Source organism: Alternaria triticimaculans, assembly GCF_023758025.1.
Source record: "Alternaria triticimaculans strain BMP 0046 chromosome Unknown scaffold_4, whole genome shotgun sequence".
NCBI lineage: Eukaryota > Fungi > Ascomycota > Dothideomycetes > Pleosporales > Pleosporaceae > Alternaria > Alternaria triticimaculans.
The window spans coordinates 1,724,031-1,748,612 of NW_026055961.1; the positions used below are offsets into that span (position 1 = coordinate 1,724,031).

Below are 24,582 nucleotides of genomic sequence, written 5' to 3' on the forward strand. Positions count from 1 at the left end.
TACCCAAGACAGACGTCGCTTCCTAGACGGAAACCTACAACTTGGTGCGGACCTTCGAACAAGTCGAATAACACCATCGCTGTCACCGTGTTAAATAGTCCCTTTGATCAAAACCTTCAATTGAACTCGTCGCCATCGTTGCGCGCGCAACTGCGGAGTGAATCGGCACACGGCTTCGCGAGCCAGGCGGGCCTTGTACGTGAGATCATCGCAACTGGCATGTGGACCAAGATGACCGAGATGCGTCAGTGGCGTTTACGAGTATAGTGGCTGGGCTCAGCTTGAGGTATCAGTATCGTGTGTTGCTGGTTGATTGTTGTTGGATGAAGCGTCCGCCCCCTTAAGGGAAACCACACTAACCTTGGAAGCCACATGAGAGGATGCACGTGAGAGTGAAAGAGATAACCGCACGACAGCGTAGTTACATGTACAGATATCGCTCACAAGCCTTTGGGACTGCTATGAGCTTCTCAAACACTCCTGTACCAATTGCACGCGAGCCTGGAGACTGACCACGTGATTGGGTACTAGCGTGTAATGGATGCCCCGACCGGCAAGCTGCTTTCGGAACGCGTCGTCGATGCGCATCCACGCCTCCGTCCCGTCTGGCATCAATCGCGTCCCGTCGTCGGCAAGCCAACTACAGCCAGCTTCGCATAGCACCACAACGCCCGCCTTCATGCGCCGCTCGAGTTCCTTCCACGTTGCCGATGCGAGCATCTCGCCTGCCGCTCCTTCGCCCACGAACAGTTGCGCGTATATGATGGGATCGAGACCGGAGCGATCGGAGATATACCATGTGGTCAGCGGCGTGTCAAGACCGATGGCAGCCTGTTCGGCTTCGAATTGCGCGTCGAGGATGTGCTTCTGCAGTTGCAAGGATCGGGACGGCGATGCAGTGATGTCCTCGCGGCTGAAATGCTTGTCGTGTAACACTTTGCGCGCGACCTCTCGGATGATCACCGGCCTCGAGGCTACCTCTGTAACTGGAAGGGCTGTGTCACGTTGATGAAACGCGTCTTCGAGTGCGTTCACGAGCGTCGTCTTGCCGGTACATTGGGCGCCGATAATGTAAAGACAGCGACTGAGGGCTGCCTCATTCGCCATTATGTCTGTGGTGAGTGCTGGGGAAGAGTTAGAAGTCAAGGCAGACGCTGCTCTTACGGTAAGTCTTGTTTTGCCGCTTTGGGTAGTTCGGTGTAACGTCGCACAAGCAAACGCAATCCTTCACGAATCACGAAGACTTTCGTCTGTGTAGACCCCGCATCAAGCCACACCCTTTCTGCAACACTGCGGCGCACTCCTCTCCATCACAACAATGAGCAACTTGCGAACTTTTCGCGTCGTGCTCTCGCGTGATTTCGATCCAGAGATCACATCATGGGATTACACAGTTGCCAACCTCCCGCAGGCCAGGCAGACAAACGCGGCTGGACTTGTCAAGTGCTTTTCCCTTGTTTCTTCGGGAACGGTGCAGGAGATCGTCCTGCGGTTTGAAAGCGCGCCCTCCAACCGTGTTACACGCAAAGAGCCTTTGGACAGACTCCTCCTCCTTTCGCTGGCGGACTTCCGCTTGCGTTGGCCTTCAAAGTCGCCAGATGACCCACCGCGCGTAGCCACTGGCAGAGAGAACGGCGATTACGTCACAAGACTACTCACCACTGGCGTTGTACTCAATGGGATCCACTACCACTTCTTTGGTCATTCAAACAGCCAAACGAAGTCCAGATCTTGCTTCATGTATGGCGCATCGAAAGAAGGCATCTCTGCCAAGATCGAAGCTATGGGTGATCTCTCGAAACTCAAGTCCGTAGGCAAGAAAGCAAAACGAATTGGGTTGCTTTTCTCTAGCGCAGAGGCCGCGCTTGAACTCTCCCCGGAACGCTGCAGAGACATCGACGACGTCAAACGCGATGATTACGTTTTCACCGACGGATGTGGTCTGATATCCCTTCAACTTGCTCGACAACTGGCCCAGAGACGCAACATAATATTTCGCAATCAGCGCTACCTACCGTCCGTATTCCAGATTCGATATCGTGGATACAAGGGCGTATTGACCTTAGACCCTACCCTTCAGGGTAAGGAACAGGTACAGTTTCGAGAATCTATGAGGAAGTTCAAGGATGCGTCCGATCACAGTTTCGCGGTCGTAGACTATTCCAAGGTTAGATTTCCAAACCGTCTCTTGGTCTACTGAGCTGACTGGACTTAGCCTTACGTCTATGGTAGCCTAAACGATGAGGTGGTGGTGCTCTTGCATACGTTGGGTATTTCGGCGGATGTCCTTCTCGACAAGCAGCAGCAGCATCTGCAGTTCCTCAATAACGTTAGCCAAGGTTATCCTGGGGCAGCCTTCCAGTATCTCTCATACAGTGGCAGACTCGATCTAGCAGAGAGACTTCTATTAGAAGGCATTGGATCTGTCCACACGCTCCTAGGAAGGATGATTCGAGAAGAGTACACCAAGATGCTGAACAAACGAGACGAACAACGATGTCGGATTCTGATCCGCCGCTCACGGCTTCTCTTCGGTGTTTGCGACCCAAGTAGCAAGAATGGTCACCCGGGAAAGCTCAGAAAAGGTGAATGCTTTGTGCGGATAACTGATATTGACGGGCGAGCGCATACCATCATTAACACCGAGGTGATGGTAACGAGAAATCCATGCCTGCATCCAGGCGATCTTCAGAAATTCAAGGCAGTAGATATCCCGGAGTTTGCTCATCTAGTCGACTGCATCGTGTTCTCAACTGAAGGGAGCAGGCCAAGCGCTGATCTCATGTCAGGCGGTGATCTCGATGGAGACAAATGTAAACCTCTCCTATGCATCTGTCTCGAACTCGCTAAAATATTTCTAGTCTTTGTGACTTGGGATCCAGATATCATTCCACGAACGATGGCACAGCCCGCCCAGTACCCAGGAGGCAAAGAACTTGTAACTTTCGGCGAAGTGACCGGTGACGCCCGAGCGGAGTACTTTGCCCGATACACCAGTGCGTCCCTGGGGAAAGTCAAAAATCTCTACATGAGATGGGCGCGCCTCGGTCATGCCATGAGCCCGCAATGTCAACAACTCAATCGGTTGTTTTCTCAATGCGTCGATGGAAACCACATCCGGATTCCTGACGACCTCAAGGAATTCACGAAGTTAGAGGATCCGTCTGAACGTAAACATACCGTCGCTCCCTTCATCTTGGATGTTCTGCATGATGCTTGCACCCAGCTCATTCTTCAGGCTGACAACACACGACCCAACGACTGCGATGAAGTCGACGTGATGGAGCTCTTCCTCGCACGAGACAAGATGGCGATGTCTGAATTCGAATTACTGCAGCTTCTACTGCGCTGGTGTAAGCATAGCGGTGAAGACATCCTCGAATACAGTCACCATCTCGATTTCAGTGCTTTGAGCGATGAGCAGCAAATATGGTTTCTTAGCTGCTTTCCACCGTCTGCAACTGCGCCGAGTTTGGTACGGAACGGGCTTCTCCAGTCAGAACTCGTCACGCCTGACGAGGTGAGCAAGTTTCGCCTAGATCAGCCGCACCTGCACTGGAAGCCGGTCTTCAGATCGTCCACCGACCGTATGCAAAGATTCTTGCCTACCGTCTCTCAGGCCTTGGAAATCTTCCACAAGAAACTCATCATCTTGACGGTGGATGAACGTCTGAGCGTTGCGATATACGTACCAAAAAAGATTGAAAGAGCAAGCGAAGTTCAAGTCGACACCGGCGTCGTAGTCTTCGCTTTCCCCCACTCACAAGGCATACATTCACCAAACTACAAAATGCTACCAACCAAGGTCAATTACAGGCTGTTTTGCGATGAGCATATGTTTCAATTGTACGAACGTCAGCGAAGTAACACATGGATCTTTCTTAGGCGTCCTCAGGCTGACGATTCGCTCTACCGAAATGAGAAAAACAAAGGAGACAAACGCAGAGCACGCGAGACTACTGTGCGCGACGGAGTCAACTTTGACTGCAAAGCTAGCATTGCTTTGGACAAAGTTGGTCGAGGACTTCAGCAGCATATCGGCAAGGTGCAGCAAAATGGGGTATTGGGTGCGGTAGGTTGACGCTCTCTATGCCGGACTTCTACAGTTGCCGTAATACTGATAACATTTAGGAAATATATGTCATCAGCAACAGAGACATCAACTCAATGCGGGTGCTTGACGAGTGGCTTACCTTCGTCGACACTGATGAAGTCTTACCGCTATTTGAGAAACCGAACAAGAACTACGAGATTCCCAGATTGAGTTCTAAAGACTGGGCAGACTACCCCGAGACAGTAGTTGCCGTGGTTCGCGACAAAGACTTTGCTCATCTCCAAAAACTGAAGTCTGTGTCAGACCTGTCGACCATCCTTGGTTTGCTCAATGACCATGGTGAAAAGAAGATGCTTTTGGACACGTTCTCGCATGTTCTTGCTTTTGAAGCAAGCTCCGCCCTCTCGCTAGACCGGACGATCGTAGCGTCGACTCTCCTCGACTTCCTACCGAATGCGGTGTACCTGATACCCGCATTCTTCCACTCTCAAACGTGGGAGACTCACAGGTCCTCGTTGGACGAACACCTTATCCATATGGCCTTTAGTCTACTGAGACATCTCGTCCTTTTGTCGGAGGAGATGGGTACTTTCATCCGGCGTCCAATCCAAATCTTGTTGCAAGAACTGAAGTGCATCTCGTTGAGAGAGTTCGCCGACATCGTGGAGCTCATTTCGCTTACGGTCCGCTCTTCCGAAACGGCCTTGGATCTTCTTCTTGGGGTGTTAGAGCCTGAAAGCTCGCGGCTTCTGGTAGGACGGCCGACTGCAATCCGGCAATTCACGTCATCGTTGTTCGGCATCGCGCTTGACCATGTAGATGAAGCGTCTAGTGCTCGCGAGCAAAAGTCGCAAGAGTTTCTCGAGCTGCGCCTGGATGGCCATAGCGACGGCTACGCAATGGTCAAGGGCACACTTCGTATCGACTCTTCCTTGAATGGATTGCTCAAAGCTGGCGATCACGTTCGTCTTACAGCATCCGATCCACCGCAGAATGATGTTATCGCAAAGCTCTTCTCGATGGATGCTGTTGTGTCATCAGCTGAACCAGGCAAGGTTGCATTTCGGTGCCTTCATCATCCGCCGTCGTACCTCGACAAGTGCGCCTGGAGTGTTACGCAGTGTGGGTCTTTTGTTACAAGCAAGACCTCATTCGACGCTGTAACTGCTTTCTACACGGAGCGCGAAGCCTGTAGTACCATCTACGCGATGCTTCTCGGTCTTCCTCCGTCAAAACAAGATAAGTCGATTGGCATCGAGCTACCCGTGACCGTCGCCCCATCACTGAACGGAAGTCAGAATGCAGCGCTTACAGCTTCGATGAAACATTCATTGACGTTCATCTGGGGCCCTCCGGGTACAGGAAAGACTCATACAATCGTCGTCATTATTACCCAGTTGCTGGAAAAATTGCCCAAATTACGATTCCTCGTTACTGCGCCAACACATAATGCGGTGGATAATATGTTGAGGAGGTTCGTGGCCTACCCTGAAGCGAAGAATGGTGGCATTGTCCCTGTTCGGGTATCGACGCAGGTAAGTGCGGTCACCTCACAGGTAATAGTTGTACTCACATCATAACAAGCTTTCCAAAGTCGCTCAGGACTTACGTACATACACGTGTGACGCCATGGTCGGCAAAGATCTAAGTGCGAACTTCCCAGCTAGGCGTAAGGCGCAAAAGCGGATCAAAGAGGCCCGTCTCGTGTTTACTACGTGCACTGGAGCTGCATTAGGTTTGCTTCGTAATGAGGCTTTCGATGTCGTTATCATTGACGAAGCCTCACAGCTTACTGAGCCCGCAACCCTGGTGCCTCTTGTCAAAGGGTGTTCGCGTGCGATATTAGTTGGAGATCATGTCCAGCTTCGCGCCACGGTTCAACAAACTGCTGTAGTAACCGGTTATGACGTCTCACTCTTTGAGCGCCATTACAATCTAGCACCGAGAGAAGGTGTCGCAAAAGTAATGCTTGACACGCAGTATCGCATGCATCGCTCCATCTGCGAATTCAGTTCCTCCGAGTTCTACGACGGCAAACTCCACACTGCTGTAGCTGACAACGCGCGTCCGCTGCCTCCTTCGCTCTTCCCCTGGCCTAAGACAAATCGTATGGTTTGGGTCGAATGCGCTGCACCTGAAGACCTTTTCCAGCAATCCAAGTCGAATGCTGGCCAAGGCGAGGTCTGCAAACGTATCATTCAGCTTCTGAAGGCATCACCGGCATCTAGTGGCTCGACTACAAATCCAAAGGACTCCATCGCAACCCCTACTATCGCAATGTTGACACCCTACACTCGTCAGAAGACTCTGCTTACAACAACAATTCCGAATGCTGAAGTCTACTCCATCGATAGCTTCCAGGGTCGTGAGGCTGACGTCATCGTGTTTGTTACCGTTCGGTGCAACGCTCATTACGCTTTGGGATTTCTGGATGACATGCGACGGCTGAATGTGGTCATGACGAGGGCGAAAGCTGGTGTTGTGTTGGTTGGCCACAAGAACACGTTGACAGGTGTAGGGGCAGCGGAGACTGTAGACGATAGCAAGCTGGTTTGGAGGAGATTACTAGAGCGGTGCGAGGTTGTGGAGTTGCCAGCTCAGACCGAGGACAGTGGTTCCACTCACTGATGTACAGTGTCGCACATCACTTTGTCCTCTATATCGAAAGCCTCGGTCTCGGATCATAGCCGCCGACCGCTATCCTCGGGACTGTTACCTGTCAAGTTGCAAATGTTCATGACTTGCACGCGATGCAGCATTGCACTTCTAATGCATCCATTACATAAGGCAATCCGAGACGACCCACAATGGCAGCCGGGAACCCGACGCGGCATCGGCAATCATGCCGGCCAAACATGCCGTTCCATTCCCATTGCCGCAACCAAGTTCACCCGTGTTGCAATGACCACCTCATCCCGGTGCCGCGCCTCAACGTTGAGCCTCATGCTTCGCTGTGCCTGCACTTTGTTCAAGCATGCGAATCCTTCCAAGTGTTCACCCGGCTTGTTTTTGCAAGGTCCCAGTCCCGACGGGACGAATCATCAGATTACTGCCAAGGCCCCATATTACTTCTATCTTCGTGTGTCACAAGGACTATAACTCGGCCTCGTCTGCTCGGTGACATCCTCGTACTCGACTGTCAAGTGTTGCGTTCGCGTAATGCCAGAGTTTGGCTCCACTTTACTCTCCTCGCTACCATTCCGAAAGACCGGGCTCAAGATACTGTCTTGGCTATCGTGGCCCAGGGTTGTTTCAGATACGCCCGACTTCCCATGCTGCTTGGCTGACCGAAGAGTCTTGCTCCCGATTGTAGCGAGCTTCACACCCGACCGACTACGCGATCTATATCCACTCGGACCTTGCTCACCGCGTGAGCTACCAAAGATCCCCCGGCCAAAGATGCGGTCGAATAATGGCTGCAAAGTCGGTATGCAGGCGCCGATGATGATAGAGTTTCCCTCGATACTGGTCCAGATAGTGATGTCGGCCGTATCGTCTGTATCGCGTTATTAGCATGGCTGATTCAACACCGAATGCGAGTCTACTCACAGCTGAAGTCAGGGCTCGCAAGCGCTGGAAGTCGAGTCGACTTGTACACAGCTACGGCTGCCGCACTGTTCCAAGTGTGAGCGGCAGTTCCAAAACAAGCATACGCGAGCTTACATAGAACCCAGTCCCAGCGCGGCACTCAAGGCTATCTTCTTCTTGAGGTTGATTTGTAGTCCATATAGAACAACGGCGGGATATATCGCGAGGTAGAGGTCCACGACGGCGGAGATGGCTTCGCGACGGTCAGTCATGTACTAGGTTTACTGGCTGTGAACTTACTTCCAGCTACGATGGCGTAGTAGATCAGGATCCATGGGCTCCAGCAAGTACCCTGGACGGAAAAGTCCCACTGCGACCGAGACGGCGTACACTGTGCGAAGATGATGATGACACAGCCAAACAGAATCAACAAACAACCACCGGTCATAGCCCACAGGAATATCCTATGTTTCCGGCTAGGGTTGGTGATTCTCGTCAGGAGAGCGACAACGGCCAGCTTAGGGATTCCGAACGAGAATATACCGGGAGGGAAGCCCGCAAGGGTGTACAATATAGCACCAGATTTTTGCTCGTCGCTGAGTACGGAGAAATGTCGTCCGTTTCCAGCTTGTACGGCTGCTATCGTGAGGCCAAGCATGATGTAGCCACATATCTACACGACGCGTCAGCATGTGAGCTAGTGAGAAGATTATGGAGAAAGTACTCACCATCGAGACTATGATCAGCCAGTCGTCGAGGCCCAGTCTTGATAAGATTTTGACTCTAACATAGAGTCTGGCCGCAACGAAAACGGTCGCTACCGTCGTCAACGAGATGCATACCGCCAAAACCGTTGGACCCTTGGTTTGTTGGGCAAAACCTTCGGAAAGATCTTGCGGTACTGCCATATTGCAACAAGGCTAGGTGTGGAACCAAATGATGAGGGAAAAGTTACAGTGCTGGAGCCTAGGTTCAGTTTGATATAAGCTCGACTGGACATCAGACTCTCTGCTTATCCCCTGCGCATGCCTGCAAAAGCATTATCGCCCTCTGACCACCAACACCAGGGGTCGTAAGAGTTCGTGCGCAGTTTCGTCATGTAGCGATGCGGCTTAGACCTGGGAGCTTTCAGAAGTTCGCACCGCCCCTGGTGCCGGGCATGGTTTCCGGAACGACTGTACTTTTTCAGAAAGATGACGATCGTGTGTCAGTCTACGGACTATCTTCTGAACTGGGAAGCGCGAGAGTAATCATTTCCATGCAGCGCGGGCGACGCCAGGCCCACACGTGCTCGCACGTACATCGGATGCATAGGCCCGTCAAAAGAATCGACTGAACGGGTGGCCCAACCCAATCATAGCCATTCCGGTCAGAAATGTCTTCTAATAGACTGCATACAGCCTTGAAGTAAGGTCTACGAAAGCAGTTCGGATATGCATTCGCGCATGGGTCTATCTGACTTCCGGTGGACAGGGTACCTGCTCCTGTCGCCAACTTGCTCAGCCAGCGGTAAGCAGACTTCCTGCCAATGACAGGGATGAAGGACGTTGTCATGCAGCCCGCTCGGCTCATCGATTGATCAACGGGCCTCCCGTCTGCGGGAGTCGATAACATGATCTTGGGAAGCAACAAGAGAAGCAACTAATATCGCAATCTGTGTTGCCTTGGGGTTTCCGATCTTTTCATTCTATACTCATGGAGACTACGCCGCATCTGCCCACATACATCCTTCACATCCTTCCACAGGGTGCGTCTCACAGCAGCTGTAGGATCATCGATGGAGTGACTATTTGTGGTGCCTGGATGAGCTGATTGGTCTCCACTTAGCGACGGTTGCGTTGCCGATGCCGCACTAATGTGGCTGTTTAGCCGGCCTGCCGCTCAGCCGCTCTTTCGGGTCCAAAGCCACGGGCCGTGTGGGGGTTTCGGCCTGCCACTGACTCTTTTCGAGCCCCATTCCCCACACTCACACCACTCGCGACAACGGTTCCCCTTTTCAAGATCGCGACATTCTATTGGTGTTCGTCTCATTCCATTTTGAAGCTCATGAATGATCAGAACGTTCCAATGAGTAAGTCGAGCGAAGGGATACTAGATTGCAACCGCAAGGCTGCTCTATTTACAGAGCACCACCTTTACAAATGTTGGTTATAGCTGATCAGAGGTCCTTCAAGTGGGGGCCGGTCTCCAGCAGGCCATCATTCGAGTGCCAAGACGGACGATGGTATCGATGTGGAAGTCAGGCCCACTGACTTGGGTGTGAATGCTCCGCGGATTCATCGTCCTTCACTTGAAGCTTGTCATGCTGCGCCGTTTTCCGCCTCACGGTATTCTTCTCGCCTGCTGTTGCCAAAACATCCTTCCCGTCTGATAACACGCCGCCATGAGTCGCAAGCCGCTGACCACACCGGCAATGCTGCTGTCCATCTCTGTGGAGACTCGGGAGTTGGACTGAAGGGATTGACTTGCAGTTATAAGAGAGAAACTTGCCAGCTGTACATCCAGCAGTGCCGTGAATCCTTTCACCTTCAACCCGTTTTACCGCCCAATTACTTTCCTCTTACCCCTTGCTCGTTACTTTTGAACGTGTCAGAACCTCGCAAACATGCTGGTCGATCTCGGCATTGCAGTGCGTGCGAACGACCCAAGCGCCGTTCCATGCCTACTGGAGAAGCTGTCGGAATTCGGGGGCAAACCCTCTGTTGATCACAATGACACTCGCATGGCAATGCTTTCGCAGGCTAAAGCGCTCGTCAGAGCGCTGCAGACTCCCCGTGAGACCATGATCGAGCAGAACTGGGCCCAGGTATGTGCTAGATCTTTGTAGAGGTTTCTGTATCTAAGTGGTGTCACTAGCCCGGCTGCCATACCGCCATCACCACCTGCTATAATGCAGGTGTGTTTGGTGTACTTGGAGACAAACCAATGAAGGTGGATGACATTGCGAACAAGCTTGGAAAGCCTCGCGAACTGTTGGGTAAGCTTGCATACTAGCGAATCGTTCCGTGACCTCGCTTACACTGGTAGCTCGCTTGATGAGGCACATTGCAGCCATGGGTTACATCACCGAGACCGACAGTGATGAATACATGGCAACAAACTTCTCGAAGGCATTAACTATCCCTATCATTGGAGATGGCTATCCAGCCCTGTAAGTGTTCTCGGTGCTTGAGACGTTGCTAAACTAAGTACGGTGCTGATCAAATCAGTGGCGGTGGAGCCCACCAGTCTTGCAGCAAGTTCTCGGAGTACTTGCAGAAGAACGACTACCAGCTCACCTCAGACATAACCAACGGGCCGTATCAGTATGCTTTCAATACTGAGCTTGACATGTTCCGGTATCTGGATACACACCCGCCCTTGAGTCAGCAATTCAACAACCACATGGGTGGCTATCGTCAGGGTCGACCAAGCTGGATGGACTCTAACTTCTATCCTGTACAGGAGCAGCTGATAGACGGTATGGACAACTCTAAAGACGCCGTCCTGTTGGTAGACATTGGCGGCGGTTACGGTCAGGACATCCAAGAATTCAGGTATGCTGCCACAAGGCTTAGTCCAGATACGTATGCTTACGACACATTTAGATCGAAGTACCCTCAAGTACCCGGCCGGCTTGTATTGCAGGATCGACCTTCCGTCATCGATGGAATTGAGCGACTGGATCCCAGCATCGAACGTATGGAGTATGACTTTCACACTGAGCAACCATTGAAAGGTACGTCTGGCAGCTGCAGAGCTACCCGTCAGACGCTAATCAACCCCCAGCAGCGAAAGCATACTACATGCACTCCGTGTTGCACGACTGGCCCGACGACGTGTGTAAGAGCATCTTGAAGCAAGTTGCTGGCGCCATGAAGAAAGGCTACAGCAAACTGCTTATCAACGAAAACGTCATTCCGGACAAGGGCGCTGACTGGCAAGCCACTGCTTTGGATATGATGATGATCACCCTTTTCTCTTCGAAGGAGCGTACGTATTCGCAATGGAGCCAGCTGTTGGAGTCGCCGGAACTTGGATTGAAGATCGTTCGTGTCTGGACCGTGAAGCACTCGCAAGAGAGCTTGATCGAATGCGAGCTAGTTTGAGTCTTCATCGGCGGAGATGAAATCGCTTCAGAAGCTTGTCAAAAAGAATAAAAGTTGTATACCTTACCTCCCTTCTGCTAAGTTGCGTTGCTTTGAGGTTGCCGACGTAGGCCGAAGCGGTGACCTATCGACAGTAAAGCGGTGACCTATCGAATTCACTATCTCGGACTAGTTCATGTATTGAGGTAAGCATTGTGCCTTCCAACTCTCCAGATCGTAATTTCCACTGCGAAACCTCTTCGATAACTCACCTTAACAACCAACGACTTCACCATGGCGTGCGGAGGAGGTTGCTGTGGCCCTAAGAATGCGGCAGCGATATCTACCGCGAAATCAGATGTCGCTTCTGCAGCCAACGTTGAGCAGTCAACAGAGACATCGAGCAGCGCGATGGTGAATAGCCAGCCCGGAGTGAATGCAACACTCGCTTCTTCTAGTTCTGAGTCTACTGCCTCTCGCGCTAGCGTCAACAACCTCGAGGATGCGACAACAAAGCCAAAGAGTTCGTGCTGCTCATCTTCAACAACTCCGCAATCGAAAGAAGCAAAGGCACCTTGTGCTTCAACACAGCCAGCGGATGAGGCCAAGCCGAGCATGTCGTGCTGCTCAACATCGGCACCTGAGAACACAACGCCATCCAGCTCATGCTGTGAACCATCAGTTCTTCAAGATTCGAAAGCATCCAAGTCTTGCTGCTCTTCATCAGCACCCGAAGAGCAAAAGTCGACAGACTCCTGCGGTTCACCATCGGAAATTGTAGCCTTGAAGCCGAAGGGCTCATGTTGCTCATCGTCGGCACCCGCGAAGCCGAAGCCGACGACCTCATGCTGTACATCGTCTACGCCGGTGAAATCCGAGACGAGAGGGTGTGGCAGCAGCAGCTCGAACAAAACGGTTGCACCAATTTCCTGCATTGGCAAGACCAAAGATGACTGCTGCGCAAACGATAGCAAAAGCATCTCTGGAGAAACATGTACCAGCAGCTGTTGCGCAATCGATAACACTGACGGTGTGAAGACTGCCATATCCCGACCAAAGTCCTCCTGCTGCACATCGGCACCCAAGGAGTGTTCAAACCCCCAACCAGCATCTTGCTGTCCGCCGAAAGACGCGTCGAAATGCTGCAGCAACAAGAAAGCGGCTGTGGTGAACACCACCGAGATAGCAGGCGACAACACCGACATCGAAAAAGGCGGCGTCGTACGCGAACACGTGGCCATCAGCGTCTCAGGCATGACCTGCACAGGATGCGAGACAAAACTCCAGCGAACCCTCGGCAGTCTGAACTACGTCAGCAAACTGCAGACCAGCCTCGTCCTCGCGCGCGTCGAGCTAGACATCAACACCAACCTCGCGACCGCCGACGATGTCGTCAAACACCTGCACCGCACAACCGAATTCAAATGCGAGATTGTGTCGAACCAAGGCTGTAGTCTGGATCTCGTCTGCTCGGGTGACCCTTCAGCTTGGATCAATGGACAGTGGCCGGAGGGAGTGCTGGATGTGCGTCGCCTGGGCAAACAAACTATACGCGTGGACTACGATGCGAAGATAATAGGGGCGAGGGATTTGATGGGCGACGAGTGGAGCCAGTCGCTGCAACTTGCACCACCGTGTCCTGATTCTTCCTTGGAAGCTGGTAGCAGACACGTCCGCAACATGGGCTTGTTGACATTGCTTTCTGCCATCTTGACCATTCCCGTGTTGGTCATGGCATGGGCTCCTCTCCCCGAGCGCGAGATCGCGTATGGCTCTGCGTCGCTTGCACTTGCAACTATCGTTCAAGTTGTAATCGCCGGACCTTTCTATCCGAAGGCTCTCAAGGCTTTGGTCTTCTCGAAGGTCATTGAGATGGATCTGCTCATCGTCCTGAGTACAAGCGCCGCGTACATTTTCTCAGTTGTTTCCTTTGGCTTCTTGGTCAGTGGAAAACCTCTATCGACGGGCGAGTTCTTCGAGACGAGTACACTGCTGGTCACTCTTATCATGGTCGGCCGTTGGGTGGCGTCGCTGGCGCGCCAAAAGGCGGCAGAGTCCATCAGCATCCGTTCCCTGCAAACTCCTACTGCCTTACTAGTCGACGATGCAGAAGAGCGAGAGATCGATGCCAGGCTGCTGCAATACGGAGATATTTTCAAGGTTGCACCAGACTCGCGCATCCCCACGGACGGTACCGTCATCTCCGGCTCTTCAGAGATCGACGAGTCAATGTTGACAGGCGAAGCCCAACCCGCAGAGAAGCACGCCAGATCCGCAGTCATCGCTGGTACAATCAACGGAAGCGGAACGCTCACCGTGCGCCTCACCCGATTACCTGGCGACAACACCATCACGACTATCGCAGGCATGGTTGACGAAGCAAAGCTTTCCAAGCCCAAGATCCAAGAGATTGCCGATACTGTAGCCAGCTACTTCGTTCCCGTTGTAGTCGCCCTGACAATCATCACGTTCGTCATCTGGGTCGCCATCGGCGTCGCTATACGGCATCAATCAGGCTCCGAAGCGACCATCGAAGCCATAACATATGCCATCACAGTCTTGATCGTCTCATGTCCCTGCGCCATCGGCCTCGCGGTCCCCATGGTCATCGTCATCGCATCCGGTGTCGCGGCGAAACGGGGTGTTGTCTTCAAGACAGCGGGCAGCATCGAAGTCGCATACAAAACCACGGATGTAGTGTTCGACAAGACTGGTACGTTGACGGCAGGGAAGCTGGCAGTGGTGCGGGAGGAGTATGCGGAGGTGGGCGGGGAAGCGAAGGCTCTCTTGCTGGGTCTGCTGCAGAACATTAAACATCCCGTCTCGGCAGCCATCGCCACACATCTCGCGTCGCAGGGATCGTCTGCTTTAACGGTACCGGATGCTAAAGTCGTGACTGGCAAAGGTGTCGAAGGAACGATTAATGGCCAGAAGCTGCGCGCCGGTAACTCGAGATGGCTCGAGCTGTCCGACGATCCGCGCGTCCGTTCCATGCTATCCGAAGGCCTCACCACGGTTTGCTTCACCGTCGACAACGCGCTCGTAGCCGTTTTCGGTCTACAAGACACGCTACGACCTGATGCAGCCTCTACTATCGATCATCTCCGACGCAGCGGTATCAGTGTCCACATCCTATCTGGCGATGACGACGGCGCTGTCAAAGCCATTGCCGCGCAGCTCAACGTCTCGGAACACACCGTCCGCTCTCGTTGCTCGCCGGCGGACAAGCAGACGTACATCAAGGATCTGCTCGCAACACCTTCTACAACACCATCAACTGGCAAATCCCGGAAGCCGATTGTCATGTTCGTAGGCGACGGGACGAACGACGCTGTTGCTCTCGCGCAAGCTACGATCGGCGTCCATGTCTCAAGCGGAACTGATATCGCGCAATCCGCTGCCGATGTTGTGCTCGTCCGTCCTAGCCTTTCGGGTGTGCTGAATATCATCAATGTGAGTAGAAAGGCCATACACAGGGTTGCATTCAACTTTGGATGGAGCTTCGTTTACAATACTTTCGCTGTTTTGTTGGGCGCGGGCGCTTTCGTGCATGCGAGGATACCGCCGGAGTTTGCTGGTTTGGGAGAGCTGGTCAGTGTACTGCCGGTAGTGTTGGCGGCAGTCTTGTTGAAATGGTCGAAAGTATGAGCATGTGCTTCCTCGCTCATTGTGCAAACAATCCCGACGGCTCTCACTTAGTCTAGCTACAACGATAAAATACTTTGAAAGAATCATAACACTATCAGTCATGGTCCTCGGGTCTTAGGTAGACATTAATTCGTAATCCAGTACTGAAGTAAACTACTTAAACACGTGGAGTTTAACAGGGTATCATGCAACTAATCAACTGTCTCCCCAACACCAAATCTCTCTAGCTCAAGGCAAAAGCTTTTGCTCGAACTCATGTCGCTCGCGGTACTTAGCCAGAGCGATTGGAACCTCTCCACTGTACCCCAGCTCGCCCTGCGCCTTCTCCAACTTCCTAGTCACTTTGCCGACAAGCCGAGCGATCCAACGATCATTGGCCATGGCGTGTACAGTGTTCTGGCCAGCTTTGCGCATGCCCACCATGGTCTTGTTCGACGCATCCTTGAAGCCAGAGTCCACCTTTTTTAGGAATGCCTTGAAGCCATTGTCGTCATTGGCATTCAGTGTGGTCCCTGAAACCTCGCTGCTGTTGGTGTTGACTGATGCAAGACTACTAGCTTCGCTATCAGATGTAGTGACACGCCTCAGCTCGCGAAGGACCTTGGCCTCCTCGAAGTCCTTATCCGACTCGATGACCTTGGTGGCTTTAACAATTGCGGCGACAAAGTTAAGAAGGTCTTGGTGGAACTGTGCCGGGAGATGGGCATGTGCGTTGACATGCATAGAAGCCTCGTCTCTCTTCAGCTTTCCGAGCTCTTTAAGATCCCGGATCTGCTTCGGAGTAGCCTCGGCTTCTTTTATGGCAGATTCCATCTCAAGCAGGTCGAAGTCACTCTTCTTCTCCGGGAAGATGTGCTCATGGTGGGGAAACAGGAATGTGGGAATCGTGAGTACAGCATCCGCACCTCCCAACCGCACAACTTGCTTAAGTTCGACGGCATCCGGAAGAATTCTGTAAGCCATGACATCGGAGATCTTGAAGTGGGTCGTGATGTTGTAATTGGTGTTGATGGGGAAGTGGGCTTCGCTAGCAATCGGGCCCAATTCCACAGCGAAATTGGCATCTGCGCACCAGGCTGATATCCGCGCTTCCAATCTACGAATCTCGGCATCTTGGGCTGAGTAATGCTTGAAGAAATATTTTTGCATCAAGACAGTGAACCACTTTCCTGAGCCAGCTGCCGTGACGGACTTGAACTTGACAGGATGGAAGTAGCAGATGGGGCTGAGCATCAAGCGGTAGAGGAAGGGTAACCGATGTAAGAATTTCTTTACATTTGGGTACGATGTTTTGCGAAGAGTGGAGACTCTGATCGATTTGGTCGGTGGGTGAGGTATCGATGGTTGCCCGTGGATCTGGGTACAAATCGCTGCCCGGAAATCATCGAGGTTTTCAATATCCAAGCGCACTCCCGGTTCTTCTTTTGACTTCTTCGTGTTTTTTGTGTCCTTTTCGTCGTCGGTCAAGCCAGCCTCCGCTCGTGCCTTCGATGCCTCTACCAATCCCTCCTTTGCTTTTGTAATGGCGCTTGTGTCGTTGATATAGCGTACCAGCTCTTTGTACTTTGTGTGGGCGCGCTCCTCATCTGGTGAGATCTTCTTGACAGATGAGAATGCGGATTTGGTGTCTTCAGCCTCAGTCGGTATTTTTCCCGCCGTAAGGTTTCGGACCATTTCAGCCGGGCGGCCGTTGGCGTTGCCTTTCATCGTTGCCGCTCTGAGGATGGCAGTGTTGGTGACGACTACAGATTCATCGTCATCTGGTTCTGGAACGCCGTACTGTACGTCTCCAAAGGTGACTTCCCAATCCCCACCCTTCACATTCGCATACACATCGTCGACAGTTATCTCGCGGAAGAGGGGTACGACGACTTTGTCGACTTGGATGCCGAGTTCAATGTCGTCAGCGAGCTTTATCCCGGCTTCAACTCCATGAGCAACAAGTGTCATTGTGGAGAGTGAGAGCGTGACTCCCCGGACGACGAAAAGTCCCTTGACTTCGGTGTCAATTTCAAGAGCAGGCAGGTCGAAGAAGGCTATCTGATCGTTGATAAAGTGCAGGTCTCGTAGGAAAGTCTTTCGCAGCGTGCGGCGCGCCAGTGCAGCAGGTGCTTCGAATTGGAAGAGACAGGTGATGAAGAGTACAGGCCAGCAGAGGGACCAGAATACCCAGTACAGAAGCCATGATGTCGCGCATACTGCGTAGATGAAGTTGACAGTTGCAAATATGGTCCAGACGGGAACAAAGGGTAAGATACGATGGCCATAAGCCTCGCCTAGGAGGATGGCGTAGACAAGTATGGGCGCTCCAGAGATAACCCATCGTAACGGCCAGGAGAGAGTAAAGGCTGCCAAGAGAGTGGCAGCGAGAAAGGCATCCGGTATTAGTCTACTGGTAAGCTCGCGTTTGCGTTCTGGCTCAAGCGAAGGCCCAGGTGCAGTCGGCGAAGGGACAGGTTTTCGCTTGGAAGCAGCCGGCGCTTCACGTCTCGGGGGTGAATCCATGCCTTTGAGGCTCCAGAGGGTAGAGGGGTAATGTCAAAGGGAGTAGAGGTTCCGAGGGAGAGGATGCATCGTGTTTGTGGAAAATGACCTAGTGCAGGCGCGGTCATTCAAGCCCTGGAGCAACTCGGCTCTGTTGGTGTGACGTCATGTCCACTGCCGTGTTCGGACTACCCCCGCACCCAAAGCAGAAGGAACAATCTGAGCCAGACCTGATTTGTCGCAGGAGAGGGCATGATGGCTGCCGCGGTTGGCCAAGACGTGTCTGTATAACCGTTGGATCACCGCTTCCACCTGTCGATCGCCTGTCCTGAAGCCCAGGTTTCCATGTATTGAACGGTGACGTAAACGCGCTAGTGGCTCATTGGTCACATCTGCAGGAACGAGGTTTGCAATGAAGGGATTAAACAGGTCTCTACCTCCCGAAGATGATTTCATTCGGGTTCTATCATGTACGGCCTGGCGGGATTCCAGACCAGGTCCCATTCGAGAACCACGTACCCGCACTCGTGAAGTCGCTATATTCTACGTTGCCAAACAGTTTATAATTGATGAACGCAAACCTGAAGTACTCATCCTTCGCATCATCCGAACGACTCCAGGTGAAGTTTCCTGTGTCGCTTCCACCAATGCCCCGATACCTTTCCACATCGTTGACCACCACGCTGACGCCTTGATATCCGCTGAGTAGAGTCTCCCATGCGAATGTAATGCTCGAACGATTCACGACTAGCTCCAGAATACCTGGGATGCCAGATCCGAGCTGGCCATCCCCTCTCAGCGCTGCGGCCGTCTGTAGTATAGAATCGAAATCCCATCGTGCAATACCGTTGACGAAGAGTCCAACGAGCAGGCCTTGACACAGCAAGCTCACGCGTGTCTGCAGCGCAGTACCTGGAAGGAGTAGGAGAGCGATTATGTAGTGGTGTATCCTAAGTGTAAGCTTCGGCATAGCTGCAAGGATACCCAGCCCAAGGCCCAATGTAGCGTATAGTGCAAGATAGCGTGGCAGTCGCCCTTCCTTACGGAAACACCATGCTTGGTACAAAACGACGGCAAACAAAATCAGCACGATGATTACTAATGCTGTGATAGCACCAGGCTGTTGTCGGATGTCGTTTCCTGTAAGGCGCTGTATGGGTATACGTTCAAATGTATATTTACTCAGTGCGCCAACCCAGGCACCGCCTATCCAGAGTATGGTCTTTTCGATTTGCGCCCTGCAATTACGCAGAGACTTGCGAACGCTGAACTGATAGAAGAGGGCAGCAGCCAATGCCGCAGGCAAGAAGCGGCCAAGTGTTGTAGAGGCCAAGGAGGCGTAGTTTGAGTACGAGGGCGGATCTGATGCCATGCCGGTCTGGAAGAACAGAATCGTAAAGACGGGCGCAAAGAACGTCGCAGGGCTCGTGGTGAAGATGCCGAACAGAGCAGTGAAGATGGTCGAGAGGATCAGCAGATTCCAGCGCGGGTCTTCGCATTGGGCCGAAGCCTCACCAAAGGTAAAGGACATTGGAAAGTACGAGTCGAAGCCAATGCTGCTGATGCCATGTCGTGTCACAGCGCCGAAGCTGTCGCGCTCTCCTACCAAGGAGAGAACACCGCAACCGCCGCTGGCATCGCTGATTACTCCAGCGTGGATGGCCGCCGAGCATATGAACGAGTCCCCGCGATATACGAGCCCATCGCCCTGGGAATCCGGCGTGCCGCCAATCACCAGGGATCGATAGTTTATAACCTGCGGACCGATTGCACGAGGGTTTAGGACTTGGGCGCTCAAGCAACCGGCGGGGCAGACGAAGGCGAACGAGGCGTTGGAGAAGGGGAGGCAGTTGCGGCCGTCGGGTCCGCAGCTCTCTGTAGAAGGCCTGGCGACGATCAGTACAGTCATCACAGCTGCGAGTACAAGAGGAGAGGCCCTACCACAGGTTGTTGATACACGACAGCTTGACAGGCGCCCCTAACCCTCCGATGTCAGACGGAAGCCCGCCGTCACTGATGACTACCGCGAAGACAACGATCCACACAATGCATGCCGCCGCATACACGCAGATGCGCATCCATTCCGGCAGCCGCGCGAGCAGACGCACAGGAAGCGTCTGCCAGCGCTCAAGAAAAGGCGTGATCGTGTATCTGCTCGGAGGCTTCGGCCCTTTGACCCAGTCGACAACGTTGCGGCTCCAGCGAGCGACGGGCGCCGGCGTGCGCGCGCTGAACCTTTTCCTCCATGGCGGGGTGACTTCTAAATTCTGACCATTCGGTGCAACGCGGTCGCGGGAAGGGTCGCGTTTGGTCCCATGCTCGAGGTCCATGGTTTCCGGCACCGCGCGCTCGGGCGTGTCGCGTGCGGCCATTCGGGGGGTACACGTGCGAAAAGAACGACGACAGCGGCTATGTACTCGCGATTATCATGTTGCAGAACTGCCAGAATACGAACAATAAGTATGCGACAAGGGAATGTCGACCTAGACTGAGGTGGCGCACGGCAAGCATCATCGACTCGGACGGCTGCTGGATTGATCCACTTCGCCGCGCCCGAGGCCTCGAAAGGCTGGTTCCGATGCACCCGCGAGCTAAACACCCAGTGGTCCTCTTGCTCTACAACCCCATCCCGGATGCTAGAATACCTCTGAATTACACCTCGTTGTGTCAGGCCGGATACAAGTGCCGAAGCCAGGCACAGCCACGCTCGTTGCATGAGTCTGCCGAGTCGAAGCTGAGCATGCCTCACATTGGCACCGTCGAAAATGTCGCGACAATTCCATAATGAGCAAGGCCATCATTACTGTTTCTGGTCGCGAGCAAAAGACGAATATTTTAGAACACTCTCCATGGCAAGAATCATCAATGCGCTGCTGTTTTATCCAGAGTACAAGTTATCTGTAGATCTGACCTATATGAGCTGACAGCAAGGCTCCCGTTCCTTTTCTTGTATCATCAACCGGACGGCCTCCATCAACTAGATACGTACCACGCGGCCATCGCGGTGGCATCGATTGTTCAGACCGGTCTCGAAGTTCCCGCCGCATGCGCTACGTTTCGAGTGTCGACACAAACTTTGGCGTCCTCTGCGAAACAAGTGCACGTTTGGAGGAACCCCATGAAGCGGATACAATCCCCCGAAAACCATAGCTGGTGCACCACATGGTCTCAAATAGGCGACAGATCTCCCTGGTACAGGGATCGTGCTGGTCATGTTTGGTACTGAAAAGTCGCGGTGGGCGTTCCCTTGACCAACCGCATCTCGTGGTAGCAGCCCACACCGAAACGTTCACCCGCTTCAGCACGTTTTTGGCATCTGGTGCTTTTTGTATGGAACCACTAATAGCCGGCTGGGGTATGGCACCCGCGTTACTGCCATTTCAATATCCTCGTGTGCTGTGAATCTTCCTCGCCTCTATGGGAATCTTATCTCGCAATGGCTGCACCGAGCAGACCATATGATACCCCACCGGTGCTGGTACGCCGTAATAATCCAAGGATGGCAGCTACGCCCATCGTAGTCGAGGGCAAGAGTGAGGAGGATATGGACATGGACTTGGGGACTGGCGGGACGAGATCCCAACAATCGGATACGAGCAAGAACGAAACTCCGGAAGGTGCACCACCAATGCCATCGTCACGGTCACTGGACTCTCTTATGGGTACACAGGGTGTACTCCCATCGCAGTCTGAACAGCTCTCAACACTGGCCGTACCAACGCCTACCGATGGCCAGGGATCAACACTTCAAGCTTTCACCGCCCCTTCGTTATCGATGAATGCCACCTCGACCTTCTCTCTTGACTTTGTAGCATCTACCATCCGGCCAACCCTTACTGTGCAAGCAGATGCTGTCGCGATGAACGAGGCCATGACCATCCAACCTGCTTCAACTGCAGTCCCAGGCCTTCTAGCGGACTCTTTCGCACAGGATGAAATTGCAGCCCTTCCCGGTGTCAACCAAGACGACCCTTCATTGGGAACAGTACCTGGAATGAACCAAGGTAAGCTCTTGATGAAGAACACGCCTTGGAGACGTGCATGGAGTGTTGACTTTCATCTCTTTAGAAACTCCTGTGCTGTTGACTACACCTGTAGTGACACCTCTCGCAACCCCTGAGAGTTCGACTGCACCGTCTGCAACTTCGGCGATGACAGTGGGCAAACCCATGCCGGGAAAAAATCAACCGAAGCCCACAATGGATATTTCTGCAGTGTCATTCATGATTCTGAGCGACTCCCGTCCAACGGCTATGTCAACTACGTCGTCTTTGTCGGCAGTGAGCACAGCCACTGAATCCTCTACGAGTTCTTTCTCCCAGCCGCCGACATTGGTCATCTCGACTTCATCACCAACAGCATCCTCGACAACGACAAAGCCTTCATCGCTACCTCCAGTTCTCACTTTTGTCACCGTCACGCGAACAGCAGAAGGCAAAGAAGACATCCAGCCATCCACTCAAACTATACTGGCGCCACAAGCTGTGACTACACGACAATCCGTATCCTCGGGGCTTCGCACATTGTCCCTAGCTTCCGGATCAGCCATACCTTCCAGTCTCGCCACCGCCGTTAGTGTCGAGCCGCAGCACGGCTTGACACCCCTTGCAAGGACACTGTTCATCCTTTTTGGAGTGCTGGGTGAGTACCGCACCAGAGTCTTGCACGACGAATCTAACATGAACACAGGCTTCGTTACGATCCTTCTCGCCATCGGTGTAACCTTGATAATGCGATCGAACAGAAGGCGCGCACAAGCAGCCCGACAACAAGCTGCTGGAAGCCCCGTCAAAGACATCGAAGAATACGACGGCTACGGAAACATAACCCGCGTATCCGCCAACAGCTCAATCAAAAATTTCCTAACCGAGCCCGAAAAAGCCATTGTAAACCGCGCCGCTACGCCAGACGGAGAACCAGACGTAAGCACCCTCCAATCCCAAACCCAATACAACGACGCTAACGGTGTTCTTCAGGCAAGCACAAGACCCTCCAACGTCCTCACCGAAGCCATCAACTCCTTCATAACCAAATCGCGTCGCCTGACGTACAAAATATCGCCCTGAACCCTGTATGCAGTAACGAAGAGGTGGAATCAACACATGCTTGAACGGGTCACCAGCGCAACCTCGTACTATAATCGTTGCAGGACTTGATAATCAACTGTACATAGCATGACAAGACTGTATATACAAGATGGACATCGTTACAATAATCATACAAATTGGGTTGTGAACCTTTGATTCCAACACCACTAACTTCACGCGTCTACTGACAAACTAATCCGTAATGTGCGTAGCAAGACGACACCAAAGCCGCGCATGATACAGTGACTAGTACACGAAGCACCACACTATCACGCCACAATCAGCACCTTCGGCAAAGCCGCTCGTTCCATCCATCTGCATCCATCTGGCTAGCGGAAGTAACTAGTTTACTGCGGCGTAGCGGCGTAGTCCTTGCGGAAAGCGCTAGCGCTCGAAGTGCTTACCAGCATGAGCGTTAGTGGCTGTTAGTGCTGGGTTCGACGGACCCCACGCCGGACTTGCTACTTAGGGTAGGTTTGGGGTGGTCAGCTTGCGGGGAGTGGGAATGACCTGGGATGGGGGGTGGAGGGTATGATGGGAAAGGGTGTGGGGGCGGGAGGAATTTGTGGTGGGTTTGGGATGGGCGAGGCTGAGGGGTGGGTTTGAGGGTGTCGGAGGATCGATGCGGTGGAGGGTTGTCTTGTGGAAGTGGGATGGGGATGCATGTTGATTCGTTTAATACTTAGTTTTTGCCTGATTGCTGTAGACGCTGGAGAATGGTAGGTTTTGTCTGACTTCCACAGACTTGGCGTGCCTTGTTCTGGGGTTGGTGTCGTACGATACGGGCAGGCTAGCTACCTTGCAGCAGCCTTGTTGTAAGCGTGCAGAACGTCCTGAGTATAATAGCTTGTATGCACCTCTTTTGCTATATGTGACAAGTGATGGTAAATGAATGAGTGAGTTGCTCATCAAATTGGGAACAGAACCTAGCGATACCCAAGGCAGATGACCTTCTGGCTAAGTAGGAGCAAAGAATGCCCTATAGTAGACGTGCAAGTACACAGTCTCCTCGCCAACTTGAACATCCCCTGGCAATGGAAACTCCATCTTGTCTGTCTCTAGGAACCCTGCGTCGGACATTAGTTTGAAGAATACTTCTTCGCTTGAGTGGCGCATTTTCATTGCGATGGCAATCCTGACTTTGGGGTTTGCTCTGGAGAGTCGTGCAAGCGTTTTGACTAGTGTGGGGCTGTAATTGCAAGTCAGCAGTATTCCAGGCATGTGATGTGGGCGAGAGGAAGCATACCTGCTGTCTGGGTTGTAGGTGCAATCAGCAGCGAGAATAAGATCGAGAGGTTCTGAGCTAGACTGTACTTCACCAGGTAACTCTGCATCCCAGTCCAGTTCCATGAACGCGAGTGATGCACCTGGTGCTTTGACCGCCGAGTCGATGTTTCGCTCAACGATCTCTCTAGCCTCTGGAAGGTCGGTCAAGAGAACTTTGGAGTTGGAGACAGTTTGAGCGATTGCAATGCCAACCATCCCGCAGCCAGTGCCAAGTTCGAGGACATTCAGATGAGGTTCAGATGCAATACCATATGGTAGTAATGCTTCTGCTAGGCTGGATTTTGGATTATCCAGAGCTGTCATCTGGCATGAGAGTGTGATACCAGCGTCCCTGATATATGATCAGCACCTGAAATGGTTTGTATTAGAACTGGAAATGCATACCATAGGTGCCTCGCTATGCTTTCTCCCGTCTCCTCCCAGATAG

General features: G+C 52.7%; 8 protein-coding genes across 8 annotated transcripts; 4 read left to right on the forward strand and 4 right to left on the reverse strand.

The window, feature by feature from the left end:
- Positions 1–459: 459 nt before the first annotated feature.
- Positions 460–1,107, reverse strand: J4E78_004153 (uncharacterized protein; the record flags this gene model as incomplete). Its single annotated transcript, XM_049364783.1, has 1 exon — positions 460–1,107. One exon carries the CDS (start codon positions 1,105–1,107, stop codon positions 460–462), a length of 648 nt encoding a protein of 215 aa, XP_049223861.1.
- Positions 1,108–1,318: 211 nt separating this feature from the next.
- J4E78_004154 (uncharacterized protein) lies at positions 1,319–2,200 on the forward strand (the record flags this gene model as incomplete). The annotated part of the gene is made up of 1 exon (XM_049364784.1): positions 1,319–2,200. The coding sequence occupies one exon, from the start codon at positions 1,319–1,321 to the stop codon at positions 2,198–2,200; it is 882 nt and encodes a 293-aa protein (XP_049223862.1).
- A 4,925-nt stretch (positions 2,201–7,125) lies between these two features.
- Positions 7,126–8,240, reverse strand: J4E78_004155 (uncharacterized protein; the record flags this gene model as incomplete). The annotated part of the gene is made up of 4 exons (XM_049364785.1): positions 7,126–7,550; positions 7,604–7,668; positions 7,718–7,835; positions 7,883–8,240. 4 exons carry the CDS (start codon positions 8,238–8,240, stop codon positions 7,126–7,128), a joined length of 966 nt encoding a protein of 321 aa, XP_049223863.1.
- Positions 8,241–10,187: 1,947 nt separating this feature from the next.
- J4E78_004156 (uncharacterized protein) lies at positions 10,188–11,670 on the forward strand (the record flags this gene model as incomplete). The annotated part of the gene is made up of 6 exons (XM_049364786.1): positions 10,188–10,388; positions 10,439–10,559; positions 10,634–10,733; positions 10,819–11,118; positions 11,170–11,300; positions 11,351–11,670. 6 exons carry the CDS (start codon positions 10,188–10,190, stop codon positions 11,668–11,670), a joined length of 1,173 nt encoding a protein of 390 aa, XP_049223864.1.
- An 824-nt stretch (positions 11,671–12,494) lies between these two features.
- J4E78_004157 (uncharacterized protein) lies at positions 12,495–15,297 on the forward strand (the record flags this gene model as incomplete). Its single annotated transcript, XM_049364787.1, has 2 exons — positions 12,495–12,499; positions 12,798–15,297. 2 exons carry the CDS (start codon positions 12,495–12,497, stop codon positions 15,295–15,297), a joined length of 2,505 nt encoding a protein of 834 aa, XP_049223865.1.
- A 228-nt stretch (positions 15,298–15,525) lies between these two features.
- J4E78_004158 (uncharacterized protein) lies at positions 15,526–17,802 on the reverse strand (the record flags this gene model as incomplete). The annotated part of the gene is made up of 1 exon (XM_049364788.1): positions 15,526–17,802. The coding sequence occupies one exon, from the start codon at positions 17,800–17,802 to the stop codon at positions 15,526–15,528; it is 2,277 nt and encodes a 758-aa protein (XP_049223866.1).
- Positions 17,803–18,247: 445 nt separating this feature from the next.
- On the reverse strand, positions 18,248–20,153 carry J4E78_004159 (uncharacterized protein; the record flags this gene model as incomplete). Its single annotated transcript, XM_049364789.1, has 2 exons — positions 18,248–19,667; positions 19,723–20,153. 2 exons carry the CDS (start codon positions 20,151–20,153, stop codon positions 18,248–18,250), a joined length of 1,851 nt encoding a protein of 616 aa, XP_049223867.1.
- Positions 20,154–21,280: 1,127 nt separating this feature from the next.
- On the forward strand, positions 21,281–22,847 carry J4E78_004160 (uncharacterized protein; the record flags this gene model as incomplete). Its single annotated transcript, XM_049364790.1, has 3 exons — positions 21,281–21,785; positions 22,180–22,422; positions 22,471–22,847. The coding sequence occupies 3 exons, from the start codon at positions 21,281–21,283 to the stop codon at positions 22,845–22,847; spliced, it is 1,125 nt and encodes a 374-aa protein (XP_049223868.1).
- Between the last annotated feature and the right edge of the window lie 1,735 nt (positions 22,848–24,582).